Genomic DNA, 22,325 nt, shown 5'->3' on the forward strand with positions numbered 1-22,325 from the left:
GACATGCATTTAGTGTTAAGATTGGAAGGGTGGATGGGGCGACTGATAAAATCAGTTAGATTTGCACATCACAAAGCACTTGTAAAGAGCACAAGAAATAGGTTAGAAGAACTGTTAAGTAGATTCATAATAGAATTCACGAACTTTGGCATGAAAGATAAAATTGACAAAATCCAACATGGTCCATATCTTAAAATAATAAAGAAACATTCACATATTCAAAGAAGATAAATAAATAAAAAAATGTAAGAATTCAAGTATTCAAGAATATCTGCAAATTCAACTAAGAAATAATAAAAATGATATTAATAGGAAAGGCCACATTTAGTAAGCAGAAACTTGTTGTTAATTAGGTAGCTGAATGTACAACTGAAAAAGTTATTTGTAAAGAGCTTGACTTGGCACATATGTTTATATGGATGTGAGACATGAACTTTATGCAAACAGCAAACCATCTTGCTAAGTAGTTTTGAAATGTGTTGTTGGATGATAACAGAGAGGATCTACTCAATAGAAAAAATATAAATTATGTAGCTCTGGCAAGAGTGAATGGGTAATGAACGTTTTGAAATGTTTAGGAAAAGGCACAATCTTGAAAGGGTAAATCTTCAAATGTAAGCAGACTTATAAAAGATGTATGGAGGGAAAATTTGAGGAAAAAAGTGAAAGAGGAAAGAAAGGATATCAATGTTGGATGGCTAGAAAATTGAATGACATTACTGGCAAATGAAAAGAATGCTACAAGTTAGAGAGATATGGAAAGACTATGCTGACTCAATGACCTGCCTTCCAGCAGAGTACATGTGATCACTTTCAGTTAAAACCAAAAAGAAATCCTGAATTTCCAGCAGTTTAGCTTCCTCCCTTCTGACAGAGAAGCAGCTTCCCTGTCCTGTAAATTTAATGTTGTCAAGATCATAGCTGAAACAATAAATTACTGTTAAATCATATACTCTTTCACAAACACTTAATCATGTCTCATTTTAAGCAGTGTATTGTAAAAGGAATCAGACGTTCTCTGTGAAGTAATTGCAAAATCAGTGAGCTGTCTAAAAGATTGGCATAACATTCATTTAGTATGTGTACAGTTCACCTAGATTCCAGCATGATTTTAGCTAGCTGCACAATAAATACTTCATATTAAAGTGACCAGGATCAAAATTTAAAGCATTATAATGGAAATGATTCAGTGTAATATATTTGAAAATAGGCACCTTACCTTGTAATCTGTGTCCTTGTGTTAAAATCAAGGGAACGCATAGATCGTAAAACCTCTATACAGCCCAAGTACTGGAAAAAAAATGAAAATGTTTGAGTTACATGGCTTTCAATAAATATTTTTGGTTATTTTCCATACATGTTAGCTTAGTCTGGAATATCAATAATGTCGCTCCATCAGACACTGAAATGTTAATTTTTTTTAAAAAATCATTTCTTCCAACATGTAAAAGCATCTTGTAAAGGATTATCCCACCAAAACAATAAAATTGATTTTCTTTCAACAAATGTTTCCTGTTTTGCTGAGACTTCCAGTATTTTCTGTCTCTATTTAGTCACAACTGGAACTTTACATATACAAATGCTGAATATAAATTTTAAAAAAAGGTTTTGAGACCTGGGAACCTCAAATAACAGACCAAAATTATTTTATGTGGCTTGAAGCTATCCTCCTTCGAACAGCAGTCTGAGACACCCAGATTTATTTTCTAACAGTTGCTTGACTTGAAAACGATACTTCCCAGCAAACCGATGGACTAGCCACGATGTTTGTAGTCTTTAGCCGAGGCAGTTTTCCTTTTCTTTATTCATTCATAGGATATTGCTATGGTGAATAATGGATATACCCCTAAAGCACTAATGGCACTCTCTCCATCCCATGAATTTCAGCAAACACTTGACAGTTTCAAAAATCTCAATTTGCTATCATATTGTGTACATGGGAGTCATAATAATCAATATCAGACTTCTGCGGGTTTTCCAGGCTACATTTTTCGAACGCTTTCAAAAACAAAATAATTATGTGCTATATGTCCAGAAAACAAGTTATATTAGTGTAAAAATAGTTAAACAGATAAAAATGTCTTAAACTTGAGTTAAAAGTTAAATACTGTCACTTATCATGACTACCGACTGCCAACTGTGTACAATTTCACAACAGATAATAAATCAAAGGAATTTCACAAATATACTCATCATATCACTGTATGGAATAACCAGAAGAACTATTAACTGCTGTTGAAAGAGAAGAGAGAATGAAACTACTTGATTACACTTACAGTCATAGAATTGAACAGCTTGGAAATAGACCCTTTGATCCAACTCATCCACACCAAATTAATTTAATCCCAGTGGATTAATTCATTAGTTAATTAATCTAGTTAGTGGCCAACCAATGTCTTGTACAGCTTCAATAGGAACTCTCAACTCCAACAGATAATGCACTGACCAATAAAGGTAAGCATACCAAATGCCTTCTTCACGATCCTGGTTAGGCCACTTTTGGAACATCGTGTGCAATTCTGGTCTCTCTGCTATCGGAACATTGTTGTGAAACTTGAAAGGGTTCAGAAAGGATTTACAAGGATGTTGCCAGGGTTGGAGGGTTTAAGTTATAGGGGGAGGCTGAATAGGCTGGGGCTATTTTCCCTGGAGTGTTGCAGGCTGAGGGGTGACCTTATAGAGATTTATAAAATCATGAGGGGCATGGACAGAGTGAATAGACAAGGTCTTTTCCCTGGGGTGGTGGAGTCCAGAACTAGAGGGCATGGATTTAAGGTAAGACGGGAGAGATTGAAAAGGGACCTTAGGATCAACTTTTCTACGCAGAAGGTGGTGTGTGTGTGCAATGAACTGCCAGAGAAAGTGGTGGAGACTGGTACAATTACAACATTTAAAAGGCATCAGGAGGGGTAAATGAATTGGAAGGGTTTAGAGGGATATGGGCCAAGTGCTAGCAAATGGGACTAGATTAATTTAGGATGTCTGGTCAGCATGGATGAGTTGGACTGAAGTGTCATTTTCTGTGCTGATCGCCTCTATGACTCTACTTTCAAGGAACAATGAACCTGCACTCCAAGATCTCTTTGTTCAGCCACACTCCCTCAGGACTTTACCATTAAATGTATAAGTCCTGTCCTGATTTGCCTTTCCAAAATGCAGTACCTCACAGTTAATTAAACTCCATCTGCCACTTTTCAGCCCATCAGATTAAGGTTCTGTTGTACTCTGAGGTAACCTTCTTCACTGTCCACTATGCCAGCAATTTTGGTGTCATCTGAAAACTTACCAAGCATACTTCCTATGTCCACATCCAAATCATTTATATAAATGGTGAAGAGCAGTAGACCCAGCAACGATCCTCGTGTCACATCGCTAGTTACAAGCCACCAGTCTGAAAAGCAACCCTCTACCACCACCCTCTGCATCCTACCTTTCAGCCAGTTTTGTATCCACATGGCTAGTTCTCCCTGTAACCCATGTGATCTAACCTTGCTAATCAGTCTACCTTGTTGAACACCTTGCTGAAATCCATGCCGGTCACGTCCACAGCTCTGCCTTCATTAATCCTCTTTGTTACTTCTTCAAGAAACTCAAGTAAGTTAGTGAGGCACAGTTTCCCACACAAAGCTATGCTGACTATCCCTAATCATGATGTGGAGGTGCCGATGTTGGACTGTGGTGGATAAAGTCAGAAGTCACATGACACCAGGTCCAACAGGTTTATTTGAAATCATAAGCTTTTGGAGCACTGCTCCTTTGTCAGGTAAGTGAAGAAAAACATACAGGCACAGAATGTATAGGCAGAGAGATCAAAAGATTGTATAAGTGGTCTGAGTGGATTGTCGACAGGCTGAATAAAAAGTCTCTGTCAGTGATCAAAAGTATCAGACGGTGTGAGTAAAGTGTCAACAGCTGAATAGCAAACAGAGAAATGACCTATAACATAGAGATAATTACAAAAAACTCAAAATAAAGTGGTGCTGGAGACAAACCAAATGGCTGGAATAACATGTTAGGTATAAGAGTCATATGCTAAGGGTCCAGGTAATCCAAAACTGCACAAACTAATTAATGTGGAGAGATCATAAGTTATCAAAGTGATGGTGTCAAAACATAACAGTAAAGATACAGAACAGTATGGTGGGGTTCCATGTAGTATGACACATGAATCCAAGATCATGGTTGAGGCAGTCTTCATGGGTACAGAACTTGGCTATCAGTTTCTGCTCAGTGATTCTGCATTGTTGTGCATCTCAAAGGCCACCTTGGAGGACACTTACTCAAAGATCGGAGGCTGAATGTCCTTAACTGCTGAAGTGTTCCCCGACTAGGAGGGAACATGCCTGTCTGGTGATTGTTGTGTGGTGTCCATTCATCCATTGCCGTAATATCTGCATGGCTTCACCAATATACCATGCCTCGGAGCATCCCTTCCTGCAGTGTACGAGGTAGACAACATTGGCCAAGTCATGAGTACTTGCCATGCAAGTGGTGGATGGTGTTCTCACATGTGATGATAGTAGCCACGTCGAAGATCTTTCATGTCGTGCAGAGGCTGCCATGGCAGGGTTATGTGGTGTTGTGATTGTGTTGCCCTGAAGGCTGGGTAGTTTGCTGTGAACGATGGTCTGTTTCAAGTTTGGCAGTTGTTTGAAAGCATAGGGATGATCTAGGCAAGATGTCCCTCATCATTGATGATATGTTGAAGGCTGCGGTTAGATCTCATATTATTTAATGAGAGTCAGAGTTGCGGGATGGATTCCTGGTGACCTTTATTTGCAACTTACAGCTCAGTTACAGCATACAGCAAAAAGGCACAAAAGCATACACAAAGCTTTTAAGACGTCTTAACTTACACATTTTAGCTTCCAATGCAAGTGTGCTTATAGCACAGTCTTACTGCTCCAAAAACACTGCTCCAGGATAACTTAGTAGTTATCTTTTATATATTTTTTTAAGTTTAATCAAGAGGCAGATCTCAATAAAGCATATAATCAAAAGAAAACCCCAGTCTACTCACTATTATAGATTTACAAAAAAAACAGTAAGATTACACTTTTTAAAAACCACTTAGCTGCTCCCGTGCTGTGAGCTCCCACACACAGGTTTCTCCAAGGTCAGCTGCAAATTTCACTGCTTACTTTTATTAGCATGAACTCCAATGTCCAGAATACTTGTTACTTAACAGCAGAGGTGATCAGTTGTGCAGGTTCACTGCTCTGTGAGATAGCTGTTCAGGTTTACTGCTCATTATTCACCTCCCACTTGGCCTCTGCTTTGTCTCTCTTCCTCCTTTATTAAAAAGCTGTTGTTCTGATCTCTTCTTTTCCAAAGTTCCAAAACAATGCAACTTAAGGTGAAGGAACTCCTAGGAGTCAGTGACCATAATATGATAGAATTCACTCTGCAATTTGAGAGGGAGAAGTTTGAATTAGATGTAACATTGAGTAAAGCTAACTTCAAAAACATGAGGGAACAGCTGCCCAGAGTTGACTAAAAGGAGAGCTTAGCAGGGAAGATGGTGGAGTGGCAATGGCAGGAGTTTCAGGGTATTTTGGGAGGCACTGCAGAACTTCATCCCAAGATAGAAGAAACATGCTAAGGGGAGGATGAGGTGACCATGGAAGGCGTAAGAAGTCAGGTGCTGGCACACAGTTTGGTGATGGGAAGTGAGGTTGTTTCATCTCCCAGACCATCCACAACCTCATTATCTCAGGGGACCTCTCATCCACAGCCTTCAACCTCATAGTCCAGGAATCATGCACCTCCCTATTCTACCTCTTACCCAAATTCACAAACCTGACTGCCCTGGTCGACCCATTGTCTCCCGCCTGCTCCTGCCCCACTGAACTGCATACATTGACACTGTGCTGTCCCCTTTGGTCCAGGAATTTACCACATATATTTGGGACACCACCCATGCCCTTCACCTCATCCATGGCCTTTGCTCCCCTTGCCCCAATGCTTTATCTTCACCATGGACATCCAGTCCCTGTACACGTTCATCCACCATGGCAAAGGACTCCAAGCCTTCCATTTCTTCCTTTCCTGCTGACCCAACCAGTACCCTTCCACCGACACACTCACTCAATTGGCTGAACTGGTCCTCACCCTCAACAATTTCTCCTTTGAATCCTACCACTTCCTTCAGACCAAAGGGGTAGCCATGGGCACCCATATGGGCCCCAGCTATGCCTGTCTCTTCATTGGGTACATGGAACAGTCCATCTTCCACCGTTACACCGGCACCATTCCCCATCTTTTCCTCTGCGACATTGATGATTGTATTGGTGCCATCTCGTGCTCCCACGAGGAGGTTGAACAGTTCATCAATTTCATGAACAACTTTCACCCCAACCTCAAGTTCATCTGGACCATCTTGGACACCACCCTGTCCTTCCTGGACCTCTCCATTTCCGGCAACGTATTCGACACGGACATCTACTTCAAACCCACCGACTCCCACAGCTACCTGGACTACACCTCCTCCTACCCCCCTCCTGTAAAAACACTATATCTTACTCCCAATTCCTCCGCCTCTGCCGCATTTATCACAGGCGGAGCAATTCCACTCCAGAACATTCCAGGTGGCCCTCTACTTCAAGGACTGCAATTTCCCCTCCACTTCTGGCACCTCTGCCCTTGAACCTTACCCCTGCAAACGCAACAAGGACAGAACCCCCCGATCCACACCTTTCACTCCATCAACCTCCGGATACGATGCATCATCCTTCATCATTTCCGCCACTTACAGTCAGACCCGACAACCAGAGATATATTTCCCTCCCCACCCCTTTCAACATTCCACAGAAACCATTCCCTCTGCGACTCCCTTGTTCAGTCCACGCACCCCACCAAACCACCCTCCAATCCCAGCACCTTCCCTTGCCACCACAAGAGTGTAAAACCTGCACCCACACCACCCCCCCTCACCTCCATCCAAGGCCCCAAGGGATCCTTCCACATCTAACAGAGAATTTCCTGCACCTCCAAACACCTCATCCACTGTGTCCATTGCTCTCGATGTGGTCTCCTCTACATTGGGGAGACAGGATGCCAACTTGCTGAACCTTTCAGAGAATATCTACAGGTCACACACACTAAACAACTCCCTCCGCCCTGTGGTCGAACACTTCAACTACCCCTCCCACTCTGCCAAGGACATGCAAATCCTGGGCCTCCTCCACTGTCAAATCCTAGTCACCCCACGACTGGAGGAAGAACACCTCATCTTCCAACTTATGACCCTCTAACCACACAGAATCAATGTTGACTTCACCAGTTTCCTCATTTTCCCTCCCCCCACCTTGTCAAGACCCAACCCTCCCACTTGATGCCGTCCTCTTGAACTGTCCTACTTGTCCATTTTCCTTTCCAACTATCTGCTCTACCCTCCACTCCAACCTATCACCATCACCTCCCACCTTCATCTACCTATTGCATTCCCAGCTACCTCCCCCCCAGCACCACCCCATTCTCATTTATCTTTCAGCCCCTTTGGGGCACCCTCCCCACATTCCTGGTGAAGAGCTTACACTCGAAACGTCAACTCTCTTGCTTCTTGGATGCTGCCTGACTGGCTGTGCTTTTCTAGCACCACACCTTTTGAATTAGAAGTCAGGGACAGCATAAAAGCAAAATAGAATGCAGACAATGTGGTAATGACTAGTGGGAAGCCAAAGGTTTGGGAAGCCTTTAAAAAACAACAGAAGATAACTAAAAAAAAAGCAATAAGAGAGGAGAAGGTAACATAAAAGAAAATTACTCTAAATTTTTAGATATATGAAGGGGCACGAGAGAGACAAGAAACAACGTTGGATAGCTCAAAAATGAGGCTGGAGAAGTAGTAATATGAAACAAAGAAATATCAGAGGGAATGAACAAGCTCTTTGCATCAGTCTTCATACTGGAAGACACCAGTACCATATCAGAACTTCAACAGAATCAGGGAGCAGAGGTGAGTGTAGTGGCCATCACTAAGCAGATGATGCTGGAAAATATGAAGGTCTGAAGGTGCATAACTCATCAGATGGATTACAACCAGAGTTCTGAAGGAAATAGCTGAGGATATTGTGGAGGCATGGATGGTAAGCTTTCAGGGATCGCTGGAGTCAGGGAGGATCCCTAAAAACTCAAAAAAGGCTACCATAATATCCCTGTTCATGAAGGGAGGGAGGCAAAAGACAGGAAGTTATAGGCCGGATAGCCTGACCTCGATAGTTGACAGGATTTTAGAGTCCATCATTAAAGATGAGATTGCAGAGTACTTTTAAGAGGATGTTGAAATAGGGCTGAGTCAGCACAGCTTCGTCAAGTGAAGCTTATGCCAGACAAAGCTGTGAGAATTCTTTAAGAAAGTAATGAGCAAGTTAGACAAAGGAGAGTCAGTGGACATGATGCTAAATAAGCTAAAGCCCATTGTGTTAGTGGTAAGGTACTGGCATGGATAGAGGATTGCCTGACTGGCAGAGGCAGCAAAAGGGGATGAAGGGATCTTTTTCAGGATGGCAGCCACAATGACTAGTGGAATTCTGCATGAGTCAGTACTGGGGAACACAACTATTCATTTTGTACACTAACAATCTAGATGAAGGAATTGAGGGCATTGTTGCTAAGTTTGCAATGACACAATGATAGGTTGGGAGACAGGTAACATTGAAGAACATGGAAGGCTGCAAAAGGACATGGAGAGTGAACATAGAAGAGACAGATGGAATACAATGTGTGAAAGTGTGAGATGATGCACTTTAGCAGGAAAAATATAAGTGTACACAATATTCTAAATGGGGAGAGGCTTCAGAAATCTGAAGGACAAAGGAACCAAGTTCAGGATTCTCTTAACATTAGCATGCAGGTTCAGTTGAGTGTTAGGAAGGCAAATGCAATGTTTGCATTCATTTCAAGAGGTCTACAACACGATAGCATAGATATACTTTTGAGGCTGTACAAGGCTCTCATCAGACTGCATTGGCATATTGTGAGAAATTTTCGCCACGTATCTAACGAAAGATGTGCTAGCCTTAGAGGAGTATGAAGGGCTTTTCAAATGAGGAATGGTTGAGGACTCTGCATCTATATTCAATGGACTTTAGAAGGATGAGGGCAATCTCATTGAAACTTACAGGATATTGAGAAGCCTGGATAGAGTAAACATGGCAAAAATGTTTCCACTAGCAAGGGTCACGAGGATCCAAGGGCATAGCCTCAAAGCTAAGGGAAGACCCTTTCGAGATGAAATAAGGAGGAATTTCTTCGAACAGAGGGTGGTGAATCTGTGGAGGTCAAATCATTAAGTATATTTAAAACAGAGATAAATAGGTTCTTGATTAGTAAGGGAATCAAGAGTTACAGGGAGAAAGCAGGTCAATGGGGTTGAAAAAGATATCAGCCATGTGGAAATATTGGAGCAGACTGGATGGGCCAAATGTCTAATACTGCTCCTACATCTTCTGGTCTTATGGTGACCAGTATCCAGTTATTGGAAATGGTTAGTTATTGGAATAGAAGTGGCAAAAGCACAGGTCAGTAGTTGAGTCACTAATGTTCAGTTTGAATTTGGATAAATTGATATTTTTTAGGATATTGTCAACGTGTGAACCTGTGGACTTCTCTACCACAGAAAGCTGTTGGGGCAGGTTCATTAGATATATTCAAGAGAGAACTGGATATGGCCCTTGTGGCTAAAGGAATCAAGGGGTTTGGAGAGAAAGCAGGACTGGGATACTGAGATTGCATGACCAGCCATGATCATATTGAATAGTGGCGCAGGCTTGAAGGGCCAAATGCCCTAATCCTGCACCCATTTTCTATGTTTCTATGTTAACCGTTTTTATTCATAGTATGTGCCAGCAAATCTGGCATAAAAATGTGAGATAAATAATTTACTTTTACAAATTAAAATTGAATAATTGAAAATTCCTGATATACAGCCTTGACAGGAGCACGTTGGACTGAAAGAACAAATTTGTAAAATTTATCCTTCTACCATTTTCTTCTTAAAGAAACTGACATTGTTTGGAAGAACAAATATCCTGGTCTCTGCAGCATTCAGAATTCGCTCATTCATTGTTGGTTTAATTCAGAGCTGCAGCTGTGTTTTTACAGGCACAGAGAAGTAATTACTGGGGTTTAACTCAATTATCTGACAGCAATTAAAGCTAGCCTGCACCACTTAAAGGGAAGGTACATTGTGATAGTACAGGTGTTAGCAGTCATGGAGGAAGTATGTCTGATCTGGGAAATACTGATAGAATCATAGGATTTCTACAGTGTGGAATTGAATTGAATTTATTGTCACGTGTACCGAGGCACAGTGAAAGCTGTGTCTTGCGAGCAATACAGGCAGATCATAGAGTTAAGTAGAATAGATAGTAAATAATAGGTAAACAATGGCAAAAACAAAAACACAGGTACAGGCGAATGTTAAGAGTTTGAGAGTCCATTCAGTACTTTAACAAAAGTGGGGTAGAAACTGTAGAAGAAGTTCATTCAGCCCATCAGGTCCACACCAGCCCTCAGAGCATCCCATCCAGATGCTAATCCATCTACCTACATATCCCTGGACACTTCGGGCAATTTAGCATGGCCAATCCACCTAAAATGCACATTTTTAGTGGGAGGAAACCCATACAGACATGGGGAGAATGTGGAAATTCCACACAGACAGTCACCCAAGGCAGGAATTGAACTCAGATGCCTGGCCCTGTGAGGCAGCAGTGCTAACCACTGAGCCACCTTGCTGCCCTGTGATTAATGACATAATATCAGAGAGATCACCGTGCCAAATTTTTGGGTGCCATAGTGGAGACCTCAGATGGAGATATAGACTCAGGAAGCAGTGGAAGCAAACAGCCAATGGTTAAAGGAGTCAACCCCAGTGGCACCTTGACATGGTGCAGCAAATAATTCAATGATTCTGCATGAGTGGTCAAAACCAAGTAAAACATCTTCTAATGCCATATCCTGTCAATTGCAGCAGTAGCCTCAGGCTCTGATTAATTCATCACATTCCTGAAGAAGGGCTTATGCCCGAAACGTCGATTCTCCTGTTCCCTGTTCCTGAAGAAGGGCTTATGCCCGAAACGTCGATTCTCCTGTTCCCTGGATGCTGCCTGACCTGCTGTGCTTTTCCAGCAACACATTTTCAGCTCTTAATTCATCACAATCCAGCATGTCCCTACCTGCAGATGGTATAAGCACACACTTCTTATTAATCCTAATTACCCTGTAACGCAACTTTTGCACTGACATAAATGCAATAAAGTGTACTAATAGGGAAATCTGCAATTCTTACAAAGACATTATGTTTGGTCTGGCTGTTTCTCTGTTGCAAGGTAAAATGAAATGTAATTTGTCGTCACTGAATAGACAGAACTTCAGTGACCTCTCTGATGCAACACTAAATAGCAAATTATAAGATGCTGTCAGAAAAAGCCACAAGTACCTTAATAGCCACTGGCAATGTCAACCTTATCTTACTTTGATTTGTGGTTGTGGCTTCAGCATGTGGCAAATATCAGTGGATGAAATAGAACATAGAACAACTCAGCACAGTGCAGGCCCTCTGCCCCATGATGTTGCACCAAATATTTATCTTAATCTTAATCTAAGATCAACCTAACCTACACAGCCATCAATTTACTGTCATCCATGTGCTTGTCCAACAGTCGCTTAAATGTCCCTAATGTCTCTGACTCTACTACCACTGCTGGCAGTGCATTCCACGCACCCACCTCTGACATCTCCCCTATCCCTTCTTCCAATCACTTGAAAATTATGACCCTTCATGACAGCCATTTCTGCCCTGGGGAAAGATCTCTGGCTATCTACTCTATTTATGACCATTGGTCACCGACCTCCAAGCGGAACACTTCCCATCCACTACCACTCACTGTCTTCATTCGGCCAACCAATTCTGTATCCAGATGCTGGAAATCAGATTCTGGATTATTGGTGGTGGAAGAGCACAGCAGTTCAGGCAGCATCTCTTCCCACCCTACCTCTTGCAAAAATGCCATCCCGTATTCCCAATTCCTCCGCCTCCGCCGGATCTGCTCCCAGGAGGACCAGTTCCACCACAGAACACACCAGATGGCCTCCTTCTTTAGAGACTGCAATTTCCCTTCCCACGTAGTTAAAGATGCCCTCCAACGTATCTCGTCTACATCCCGCACCTCCATCCTCAGACCCCACCCCTCCAACCGTTACAAGGACAGAACGCCCCTGGTGCTCACCTTCCACCCTACCAACCTTTGCATAAACCAAATCATCCGCCACCTCCAAACAGACCCCACCACCAGGGATATATTTCCCTCCCCACCCCTCTCCGCCTCCAAACAGACCCCACCACCAGGGATATATTTCCCTCCCCACCCCTCTCCGCCTCCAAACAGACCCCACCACCAGGGATATATTTCCCTCCCCACCCCTCTCCGCCTCCAAACAGACCCCACCACCAGGGATATATTTCCCTCCCCACCCCTCTCCGCCTCCAAACAGACCCCACCACCAGGGATATATTTCCCTCCCCACCCCTCTCCGCCTCCAAACAGACCCCACCACCAGGGATATATTTCCCTCCCCACCCCTCTCCGCCTTCCGCAAAGACCGTTCCCCCCGTGACTACCTGGTCAGGTCCACGCCCCCCTACAACCCACCCTCCCATCCTGGCACTTTCCCCTGCCACCGCAGGAACTGTAAAACCTGCGCCCACACCTCCTCCCGCACCTCTATCCAAGGCCCTAAAGGAGTTCATCCCCTCCCCCACTCACCCATTGTACTCTATGCTACATTCTCCCCACTCCCACCCTCCTCGAGCTTATCTCTCCACGCTTCAGGCTCACTGCCTTTATTCCTGATGAAGGGCTTTTGCCCGAAACGTCGATTTCGAAGCTCCTTGGATGCTGCCTGAACTGCTGTGCTCTTCCAGCACCACTAATCCAGAATTCTGTATCCAGACAGCCAGATTTCTCTGTATCCCATACCTCCTAACTTTCTGAACGAGCTTACCATGGGGAACATTATCAAATGCCTTACTGAAATCCAAATACACTACATCCACTGTTTGACCTTTATCCACTTGCAAAGTTGTGAAGTACAAGCAGTTATGCACTGTTTATTTATATTTATGCACTGTTTATTTACGTCAGAATTATCGAGATCTATCACAAAAAAGACCTTTCGATCCCTCGTGTCTGCGCCAGTCAAAAACAGCCACCTAACTATTCTAATCCCATTGTCCAGCACTTGGCCTTATATGCCTTGGGCATATCTAAAGTACATACCTAAATGCTTCCTAAATTTTATGAGGGTTTCTGCCTTGACCACCTTTACAGGCAGTGAGTTCCAAATTGTTACTAACTGTAAATGAAAATGTTTTTTCTCATTTCTCCTCTAAATCTCTGCCCTTTACCCATGCTCCCTGGTTACTGACTCTTCCATGAACAGGAAAAGTTTCTTCCTATCTACATTATATATGCTCCATATTCATTTATACAATTCAATATTGCACCCTCTCAATCTCCTCTGTACCAAGACAAACAATCCGAATGTGTCTGATCTCTCTTCAGAACTGAAACACTCCAGCCCAGACAATGTCTTCGCAATCTGTCCTGCTATCACATCACATCCCTCCTATCATGTGGATTTCAGGACAGCAATCAACAGTGTAGCTGTTGTTTAATCAACGTTTTATACAGTTCCAACATAACCTCCATGCCTGGATGAATAAAGGCAACTATACCAAATGCCTTTTTAACCATTATATCCACCTGTCCTGATACCTTAAGGGACTGGTGTACATGCTCACCAAGTTACCTCTGATCCTCAGTGCTTCCCAATGACCTGCTGTTCTTCATGTATTCCCTTATCCTGTTTGTCCTGCCCAAGTGCATCACCTCACATCTCACCAGATTGTATTCTATTTGCCACTAATCAGCCACTCTGACCAGCCTGTTGTCTTGTCATTTAATACCATCCTATTATTTTTCACCCCACCAAATTCTGCAGTGTCTGTGAACTTATTGATAAACCCTCCTACATTCAAGTCTAACTCATTTATAGAAACAACAAACAGCAAGGACTCCAACACTGATACACCCTGTGGCACCCCAGTGGACACAGACAGAAAAGCATCAATCAACCATCACCCTCTACTTCTTGCCACTCAACCAATTGTGAATCCAATTTGCCAAATTTCTTGGATCCTATGGGCTCTTACATTTGTTATCAGTCTTGCATTCTGGACCTTATCAAATGCCTTGATGAAGCCCAAGTAGATTACGTTAAAAGCACTGCCATCAATTACACATGTGGCTATGTCTTCAAAAAAGTAATTTAAGTTAGTCAGACATGACTTCTCCTTAACAAAACCATGTTGATTGTTCTTAATTAATCGACATCCTGAAAAGCAGGGATTAATCATGTCCTTCAGAATTGCTTCCAATAGTTTCCCCGCCTCCAAGGTTAGACTATCCGAACTGCAGTTTCCTCATTTATCCCTTACTCTCTTCTTGAATAACAGTACTACAGTGGCTGTCCTTCAGTCCTCTGACATCTCCCATGTGGTCAGACAGGAATTAAAAATTTTTGCAAGAACGTGCGATTTCTCCTTTGTCTCACTCAACAACCTGATTTTCACCCAGCCCTGGAGATTTATCCAATTTTGAGCCTGTCAGACCAGTCAGAATCTTCCCTCTCTCTCTTTGTAAATTTATTTTCTCCAATTTATGCACTGATCACTGATATGCAGGCAGGAGGATTGCTCCCTGGGCACGTGAGATGTCCTGCTGAGAGCCCTTCTCCAACTCTTCCAGCATCTTGTTCTATTCTGCATGCTATCGACTAACTGTCCCTATCATGTATCAATATGAGTAGGAGCAATAGGTTTCTGCAGAAACCTCAAATTCAACATGTCCTTCAGAACCTGCCATACCATTCCTTCTAAATATTACTAATTTTGAACAACTACAGAACACACCAAATATTTCTGTAGTTGAAGTAAACATCAGAAGTGATCAACCAGCAACTAAGCTATTAGCAGCCGACAAACACTTCACAGAACAATATTCGGGCTACACCTCTTGAATGGATACGCAAAGGTAAGAAAGATTATTACTGAAACACTGAAGTGAGAAGTGAGATCACTGGTTTCAAATCAGTTTTGTATGTGGCTGAACATGATGACTCATGAAGAAAGCTTCCCGCCAATATTCACTGCATATGTATGCTACTGCCTTCATCAATGTGGTATCTGTCACAAGTTTTCCTGACAAATTCACACAAGTGCTATAGATGTCCTTTTGGTGTTACAATGCTCACTCAAAATAGCAGCTCCAATGCATCATAGTTTCTCACCTTAGAATATTGCAGTGGCTTTACCCAATAGAGGGGAATTTTTGCAATCGTTAGCAAATGAGCTAGATAGTTTGGTGGAAATTAAGTGATTCTTTTTAATAGAAAACATTTATATGACATAAAATAAGAATATGCTGGAACCATTCTGAAGAAGAGTCACTGGGCCTGAAATGATAACTCTGCTTTCTCTCCACAGATGCTGCCAGACCTGCTGTGTTTTTCCAGGAATGTTTCATTTTGTTTCTGAACTCCAGCATCCAAGCTCTTTGGTTTTTTGGTTAAGAAGGAGAGCTTTTCATGGTAACTTCAGCTGGTCCAGAAATTTAACTCATGTTGGCATCAATCTATATTCGAAATCAGCTGTCCAGACAACTGAGTGTAGGTGAGCATATGGATAAGAATTAAAAGACTGTGAGCCACCTTCTAAGTTTCCTGTCCATTCTGTACACATTGAAGTATCAAAAAGCATTCTACAGTTCAGCTATTCTGAGCTTTGTCAAAGTTATATTCAGCAAAAATCCTTCCCTTATTAGATTTCATGTGTCATTCCACTGAGTGTCTATGATTGACCAGGAAATCAAATGTAAGATGGCATTGCTATGGTCAGGTTAAAGATCCATTTGTTTCAGTGGCAAACAGGTTCTGACACACCTCCATGTACAGGTCTGTTAAGGCAACATTCTGTCCAACATTTCAGTTTGACATCCATTTGTTAAAACTTGTTTCTTCCTCTGCAGTGCCTTACATGCTGAGTATTTCTACCACTTTCTATTTTTACTCTAATTTTCCAGCATCACCAACCTTTTGTTTTTGTATTGATATAACATATTTCATTTATTTTCAGCTGCCACTGATCATCTTAAACTGTAAATATGTTTTGTTAGCACTCATAATGCCTTACATGTAAAAATTTCATTGGCAGGAAAGAGACCTTCAATCTAGAAGCAATGTGTGAGCAACATGTGAAAGAACATTATCGGTCCAAGTCTCTCTCTATGATTTGAATGTAGTATCCAGGCTGACAGATATTCTAGCTGCAACTACAACAGCAAAGGGGCTGGACCTAACCCTATTTAGCACTTCACAATGTTCTATGATCCAAGGTGTGAACTGAGTAGCTTCTCTATCATGTGCAGGAAATGAAACCTTTGAAGGTAATTCCTACTTGGACAACTGGGATGGATCTTCCCAAACCACAGTATATTGATTGTGTATCATAGCCACGAGCGGGATTGAATCCTGCTGCTGCATGTTGTGATCTAGAGCTCTTGGGCTAAGTTTGGAATCCACACAGTCGGTTTGTTCCTAAATTATACATTGCATTTAATGCTCACAAGTATATTTCAGCCATACTGTATGGGTGTCTGTATTATTAGATTAGATTACTTACAGTGTGGAAACAAGCCCTTCGGCCCAACAAATCCACACCGACGCATCGAAGCGCAACCCACCCAGACCCATTCCCCTACATTTACCCCTGCACCTAACTCTATGGACAATTTAGCATGGCCAATTCACCTAACCCGCATATTTTTGGACTGTGGGAGGAAACCGGAGCACCCGGAGGAAACCCACACATTATGCTGTTGCCCTTTATTGGTCACATCTTTCACATGCTGCTCATACTTTGATTCCAGATTGAAGGTCTCTTTCCTGCCAATAAGATTTTTATATGTAAGAATCTCACATCACTCAAAATTGAAGCCTCATCCCTCACATAAAATAACACCCTGCTCGCACTGGGTGTGCTGGTACTTGTTGTTGAAAGCACAATGGAAGGAAACAGCAGTCGCTCCTCAACAGTGATTCTCAGGCTCCACTTCTTACTCTTGGTGAATGCCAAATATACACCTTCCCATTCTGTTTACTCTCTCCTCAACATCTTCATCCTCCAGCTTTAAAGCTCCACCCCCCAGACCCCAGCATAAGGGGTCAAAATGCCAGATGTAGTACAGTGTTATCTGAACCTCGAGTATCCAAATTTTGGATTATCCAAACAAGATCTCAAGGTCCAATGCTTGGGTAAACTGTGACAACGACAAAGCCTGAGACCTGAGGGTGTAAAAATCTCCTGCTCCATCTTACATTGTATCATTTGAAGTATGATACTCTACTTGAAACAAGATCCTCTGTTGTAACATAATAGCTACATATTAAATAAAAGCTTAAATAAGAGAACTTACCAAGCCGGAGAAGCCAGATCCGGGACCATTGCATGCCTGTATAAAGGGGAACACACGACATCACCGGCCATCAGGGGAATGGCAACCTGGTCTCACACTTGCTCTGGATGGCTATTAGATCAGTTATCTGAACATGCGATTATCCGAACAAAATACTTCCCCGCCCGTGTCATTCGGATAATTGAGGGTGTTCTGTAGTCTATTCTCCCCTATAGAAGCCAGGATGCTGCTGTCAATGAAAGACTCCTTTACAATTGTTTTCTTCTCTGAATCTCAGCATGCTGCCTCCAATTCAATTCCTAAGTTCTAAGGAAGGGTCATAGCATCATAGAGATGTACAGCATGGAAACAGACACTTCGGTCCAACTCGTCCATGCTGACCAGATATCCTAAATTAATTCAGTCCCATTTGCCAGTACTTGGCCCATATCCAGCTAAACCTATCTCTTTATATACCCATCCAGATACCTTTTAAATGTTATAATTGTTCAAGCCTCCACCAGTTCCTCTGGCAGCTCATTCCATACACTCACCACCCTCTGTGAGAAAAAGTTGCCCCTTAAGTCCCTTTTAAATTTTTCCCCTCTCACCTTAAACCTGTGTCCTCTATTTCTGAACTCTCTCACCCCAGGGAAAATACCTTATCTATTTACCCTAGCCATGCCCCTCATGATTTTATAAACCTCTATAAGGTCACCTGTCAGTCTCTGACACTCCAGGGAAAACAGCCCCACCCTATTCAGCCTCTCCCTATAGCTGAAACCCTTCAACCCTTGCAACATTCTTGTAAGTCTTTTCTGAACCCTTTCAAGTTTCGCAACATCCTTCATATATTCCAATGTCCTCTACAGCCGCAACATGACCTCCCAACTCCTGTACTCAATATTCTGACCAATAAAAGAAAGCATACTAAATGCCTTCTTCACTATCCTATCTGCCTGGAACTCCACTTTTACGGAACTATGAAGCTGCACTCCAAGGTCTCTTTGTTCAGCAACACTCCCCAGGACATTACCATTAAGTGTATACCTCCTGCCCTGATTTTCCTTTCCAAAATGCAGCGCCTCACATTTATCTAAATTAAACTCTACCTGCCACCCACTGGCTCATTGGCCCTTTGATCAAGACCTTGTTGGACTCTGAGGTACCTTCTTCACTGTCCACTACACTTCCAATTTTGGTGTCATCTGCAAACTTACGCTAACTCTGATTTGTCTCCACAGATGCTGCCAGAACCGCTAGACTTTATCAGCAATTTCTATTTTTGTCTCCAATGAGTAGAAATCCAACCAACTCAACTGCTCCTCATATGAAACTCTTTCCACACCCAGGATCAACATAATGAATCTACGCTGGACTGACCCCGATGTCAGTAAAACTTTCCATAGGTAAGGGGACCAAAACAGTTCACAGAATTTCAGGTGTGATCTAACTAATCTCTTAAGTAGTTTTAGAAGATGTCCCCAATTTTTATATATCATTCCCTTTGAAATAATGGCCACTATTCCATCTGCCTTCCCTATGACCTATTGAATGTTAACATTTTGTGATTCATGCACAAGGACTTCTAAATCTCTTCTGTGCCACAGCACTCTGCAGTCTTTTCTCATTTACAGAATATTCCATTCCTCTGCCAAAGTACATAACCTCACATTTTCACTCATTATATTCCATCTGCCAGTTTTTGCCCAATCACTCCACCTGGCAATATTCCTCTGCAGACTGTTAGCCTCACCACTTGCCTTCACTTTCATTAGGATTTGCAATATATAGCAAGTAATGACTTGAGCGGAACAGCTATTTGTCACACAGGATGGTTCCAATCTCCGTGTTAAGGTTACATGGTGAGCAGATGTTGCCTATTTATCAGAGGTATGCAAGAAGTAAGTGGTTAATTCTCATTCATCAAAGATGCCCTTCTCGTACTAACCAACAAAAATGTTCGCAAGACTTGCACATGGATGGGTTTCCATTCAATCTTGGGCATAAGTGGTGTTATTGAAACTGAACTCAACTGCATGAGTCATTAACTTTACTAGTTCAATGATCACAGATCCTAACACTTGTGGCACATCAAGATTGCAACAATATAGTGACATAGTGCAAACTATGTGGCTTCCAGGTAAATATTTGGTAAATAAGCTAGCAATGTCCAAAGAGCATTCCTATCACTCTCAATATGGCAGTCTTCAGGGAAGTAATCTTTACATTGCATATGGAAAACCAATTTTAAAACTGGCTACAATGGCTTACACAACCAGTTGGCCATTCCGTGTTATACAAAATCATTGGATGTAAAGAAACATTGCTTTTGTGTGTCTTGAGTAGCCCATACATGCATGGGTGCAGTCACCTGTCCTAGTCCTGATGAGTGTTTGATCTGTCTATCTTTAAGTTCTGTACTGCCAATTATATATATTAGAAAAAGCAAATCAATCTTATTTGTGCATTGGTCTACCTAACTTTCTGTACTTACTTGGAAATGCTTTGTACTTTGAAAGTATAAGAAAGATTTTTAATGACTTTATATGAACTATGATTAATCCATCATTGCATGCCCCTTATATATGAGTGGTCTGTGACCTTTTATGTACTGTGAAAAAGATCTGGATATAATAAAGTTCAAATGCCTTTGTAAATTCAAAACTGGTAGGATTTACAATGACACTGTAAAATGACTATCCTTTCATAATTTGGAGCTGCTGATGTTGGACTGGGGTGTACAAAGTTAAAAATCACATAACACCAGGTTATAGTCCAACAGGTTTATTTGCTCCTTCATTATTTTATTTTGCTCAAAGACAGCATGAATCCATGTAAGATTATGTAAATCCATTTTTTAGATTAGAATCAGTCTGACGATTGTGGCACAGACAGTCTCACACAGGGCAGCTCACACCTTCAATGCATTATCTGGGCTAACATGACACCAATTGTTAAAGGTCACTTGAGAATGTAACTTTTAAAAAGTTCTGTGATTTACATATGAAAGAACTGAAACAAATTTGTTCATTTTAAAAGATGAAAGACTTAACAAACAATCCAGGTTTTTTATCAACATACAATTTCAGTTACATCACACTGTAAACTTTTGCTATAAATTCTGTGTCTTACGATCTTATACTCAACAGCCACTTGATGAAGGAGCAGCGCTCCAAAAGCTAGTACTTACAAATAAACCTGTTGGACTATAACCTGGTGTTGTGTAATCCTTTCATAAGGTCATGATAAATGCATCTTATTTTAATCAATGGTAGGGTTTCAAATCATTTACTGTTTACACTTGCAAAAATCTTAGAAACATTTAATAAAGTGCATGATTTAGTACACATGCTGAGGCTGGAGTTGTACTAGGCACATGGTACTCATACAGTTAGTTTACATACATTTTTATTCTCCCTTACAGACTGAAAGTGTCTCTGGTTTTAACCATTTAACTGAAGTCTTCCAGGATGATAACCTGAAGCGGTGGGGGAGTGGGGGGAGGAATTGAGGCCGAAAGCTCTTATCCTGGTGATGATTATTTCCATGATCATTTAATGTCTACATTAACTCTGACAAATGAGATTCAAAACAGAATGATTTGACAGGTTTACAAACTCATTCTTGCCTCAAACCTGCATCATCATTTAATACCATGACTGAACCGTTACATCAACTTCATTTATCCACAGTGTCCCCATATCTCTTGATTCCTCTAGTGCCCAAGAACCTATGATCTTGCCTTGAATTTCTGCAATAACAGAGCATTCACAACCTTCTGGGTTGGAGAATTCCAAAGATTCACAAGCCTCTGAGTGAAGACATTTCTTGTCATCTCAGTCTAAAATGGTCAACATGCTGTCTGAGTAATGACCCCCAGATTCTCAATCTCCCTGCAAGGGCATACAATTTTCTGCATCTGCAATGTCAAGTGCTCTAAGAATGTTATGCATTTCAATGAGAGCACCTTTCATGCTTTAATGTCCAGAGAATATAGGTCCATTCTTCTCAACTGATGGGGAAGGCCCAGTGTGCCAACAGGGACAAAAATTACCATCAGCAGCTGCCTACATCCCTGGGAATGGCCAGGTAGGCCCCGGACCCAGTTACGTATCGACAACACAGGTCCTTTCATGGGCTTAATATTCCTCATCCTTGTGGACACCCACTCACAGTGGCTGGAAATTCATAGAGTTCATTTGTCAAACACAGGGATGATAGAAAAATACATGCATCTTTTGTAATACACAGACTCCTGGAAGTGTTGCTCATAGACAACGGGCCATCATTTACCAACAGGGAATTCAGGTATTTTCTAAAGTCGAATGATATTAAACAAATCAGGACAGCTCCATACTATCCAACATCCAATGGTCTGCCAGAAAGAGCAGACCAAACTTTGAAGACAGGTGTAAAAAACAGCCTATGGCTTTGTTAGATACCAAACTGCCCCAGTTCCTACTTGATTATAGGACCACCCCTCATGCAATTACAGGGATAGCTCTAGCAGAGTTGCTAATGGGAGAAGTCACCACACCAGGTTAAATCAGATCTAGCCAGAATGTCTTTCCTCAAATTTGGAGACCAGAACTGCACACAATATTCCAGGTGCAGTCTCACCAGGGCCCTGTACAGCTGCAGAAGAACCTCTTTGCTTCTATACTCAATCTCTCTTGTTATGAAGGCCAGCATGCTATTAGCTTTCTTCACTACCTGCTGTACTTGCATGCTTGCCTTCATTGACTGGTATACAGGAACACCCAGATCTCTTTGTACTGCCCCTTTACCTAACTTGACTCCATTTAG

The 22,325-nt window shown here is 41.9% G+C and overlaps 1 protein-coding gene across 5 annotated transcripts in view; it reads right to left on the bottom strand.

Moving 5' to 3' along the window:
* The window catches only part of LOC122561732 (SHC-transforming protein 3-like), a 238,672-nt gene that overhangs the window by 127,803 nt on the left and 88,544 nt on the right, over positions 1-22,325 (bottom strand). For all 5 annotated transcript variants that reach the window (XM_043713837.1, XM_043713847.1, XM_043713828.1 and 2 more), the window contains one exon: positions 1,220-1,290. In XM_043713837.1, coding sequence (XP_043569772.1) covers positions 1,220-1,290 — 71 coding nt within the window. The remainder of the gene's footprint in view (positions 1-1,219; positions 1,291-22,325) is intronic.

The sequence above is a fragment of the Chiloscyllium plagiosum genome, chromosome 2 (assembly GCF_004010195.1).
Source record: "Chiloscyllium plagiosum isolate BGI_BamShark_2017 chromosome 2, ASM401019v2, whole genome shotgun sequence".
Classification (NCBI taxonomy): Eukaryota; Metazoa; Chordata; class Chondrichthyes; order Orectolobiformes; family Hemiscylliidae; genus Chiloscyllium; species Chiloscyllium plagiosum.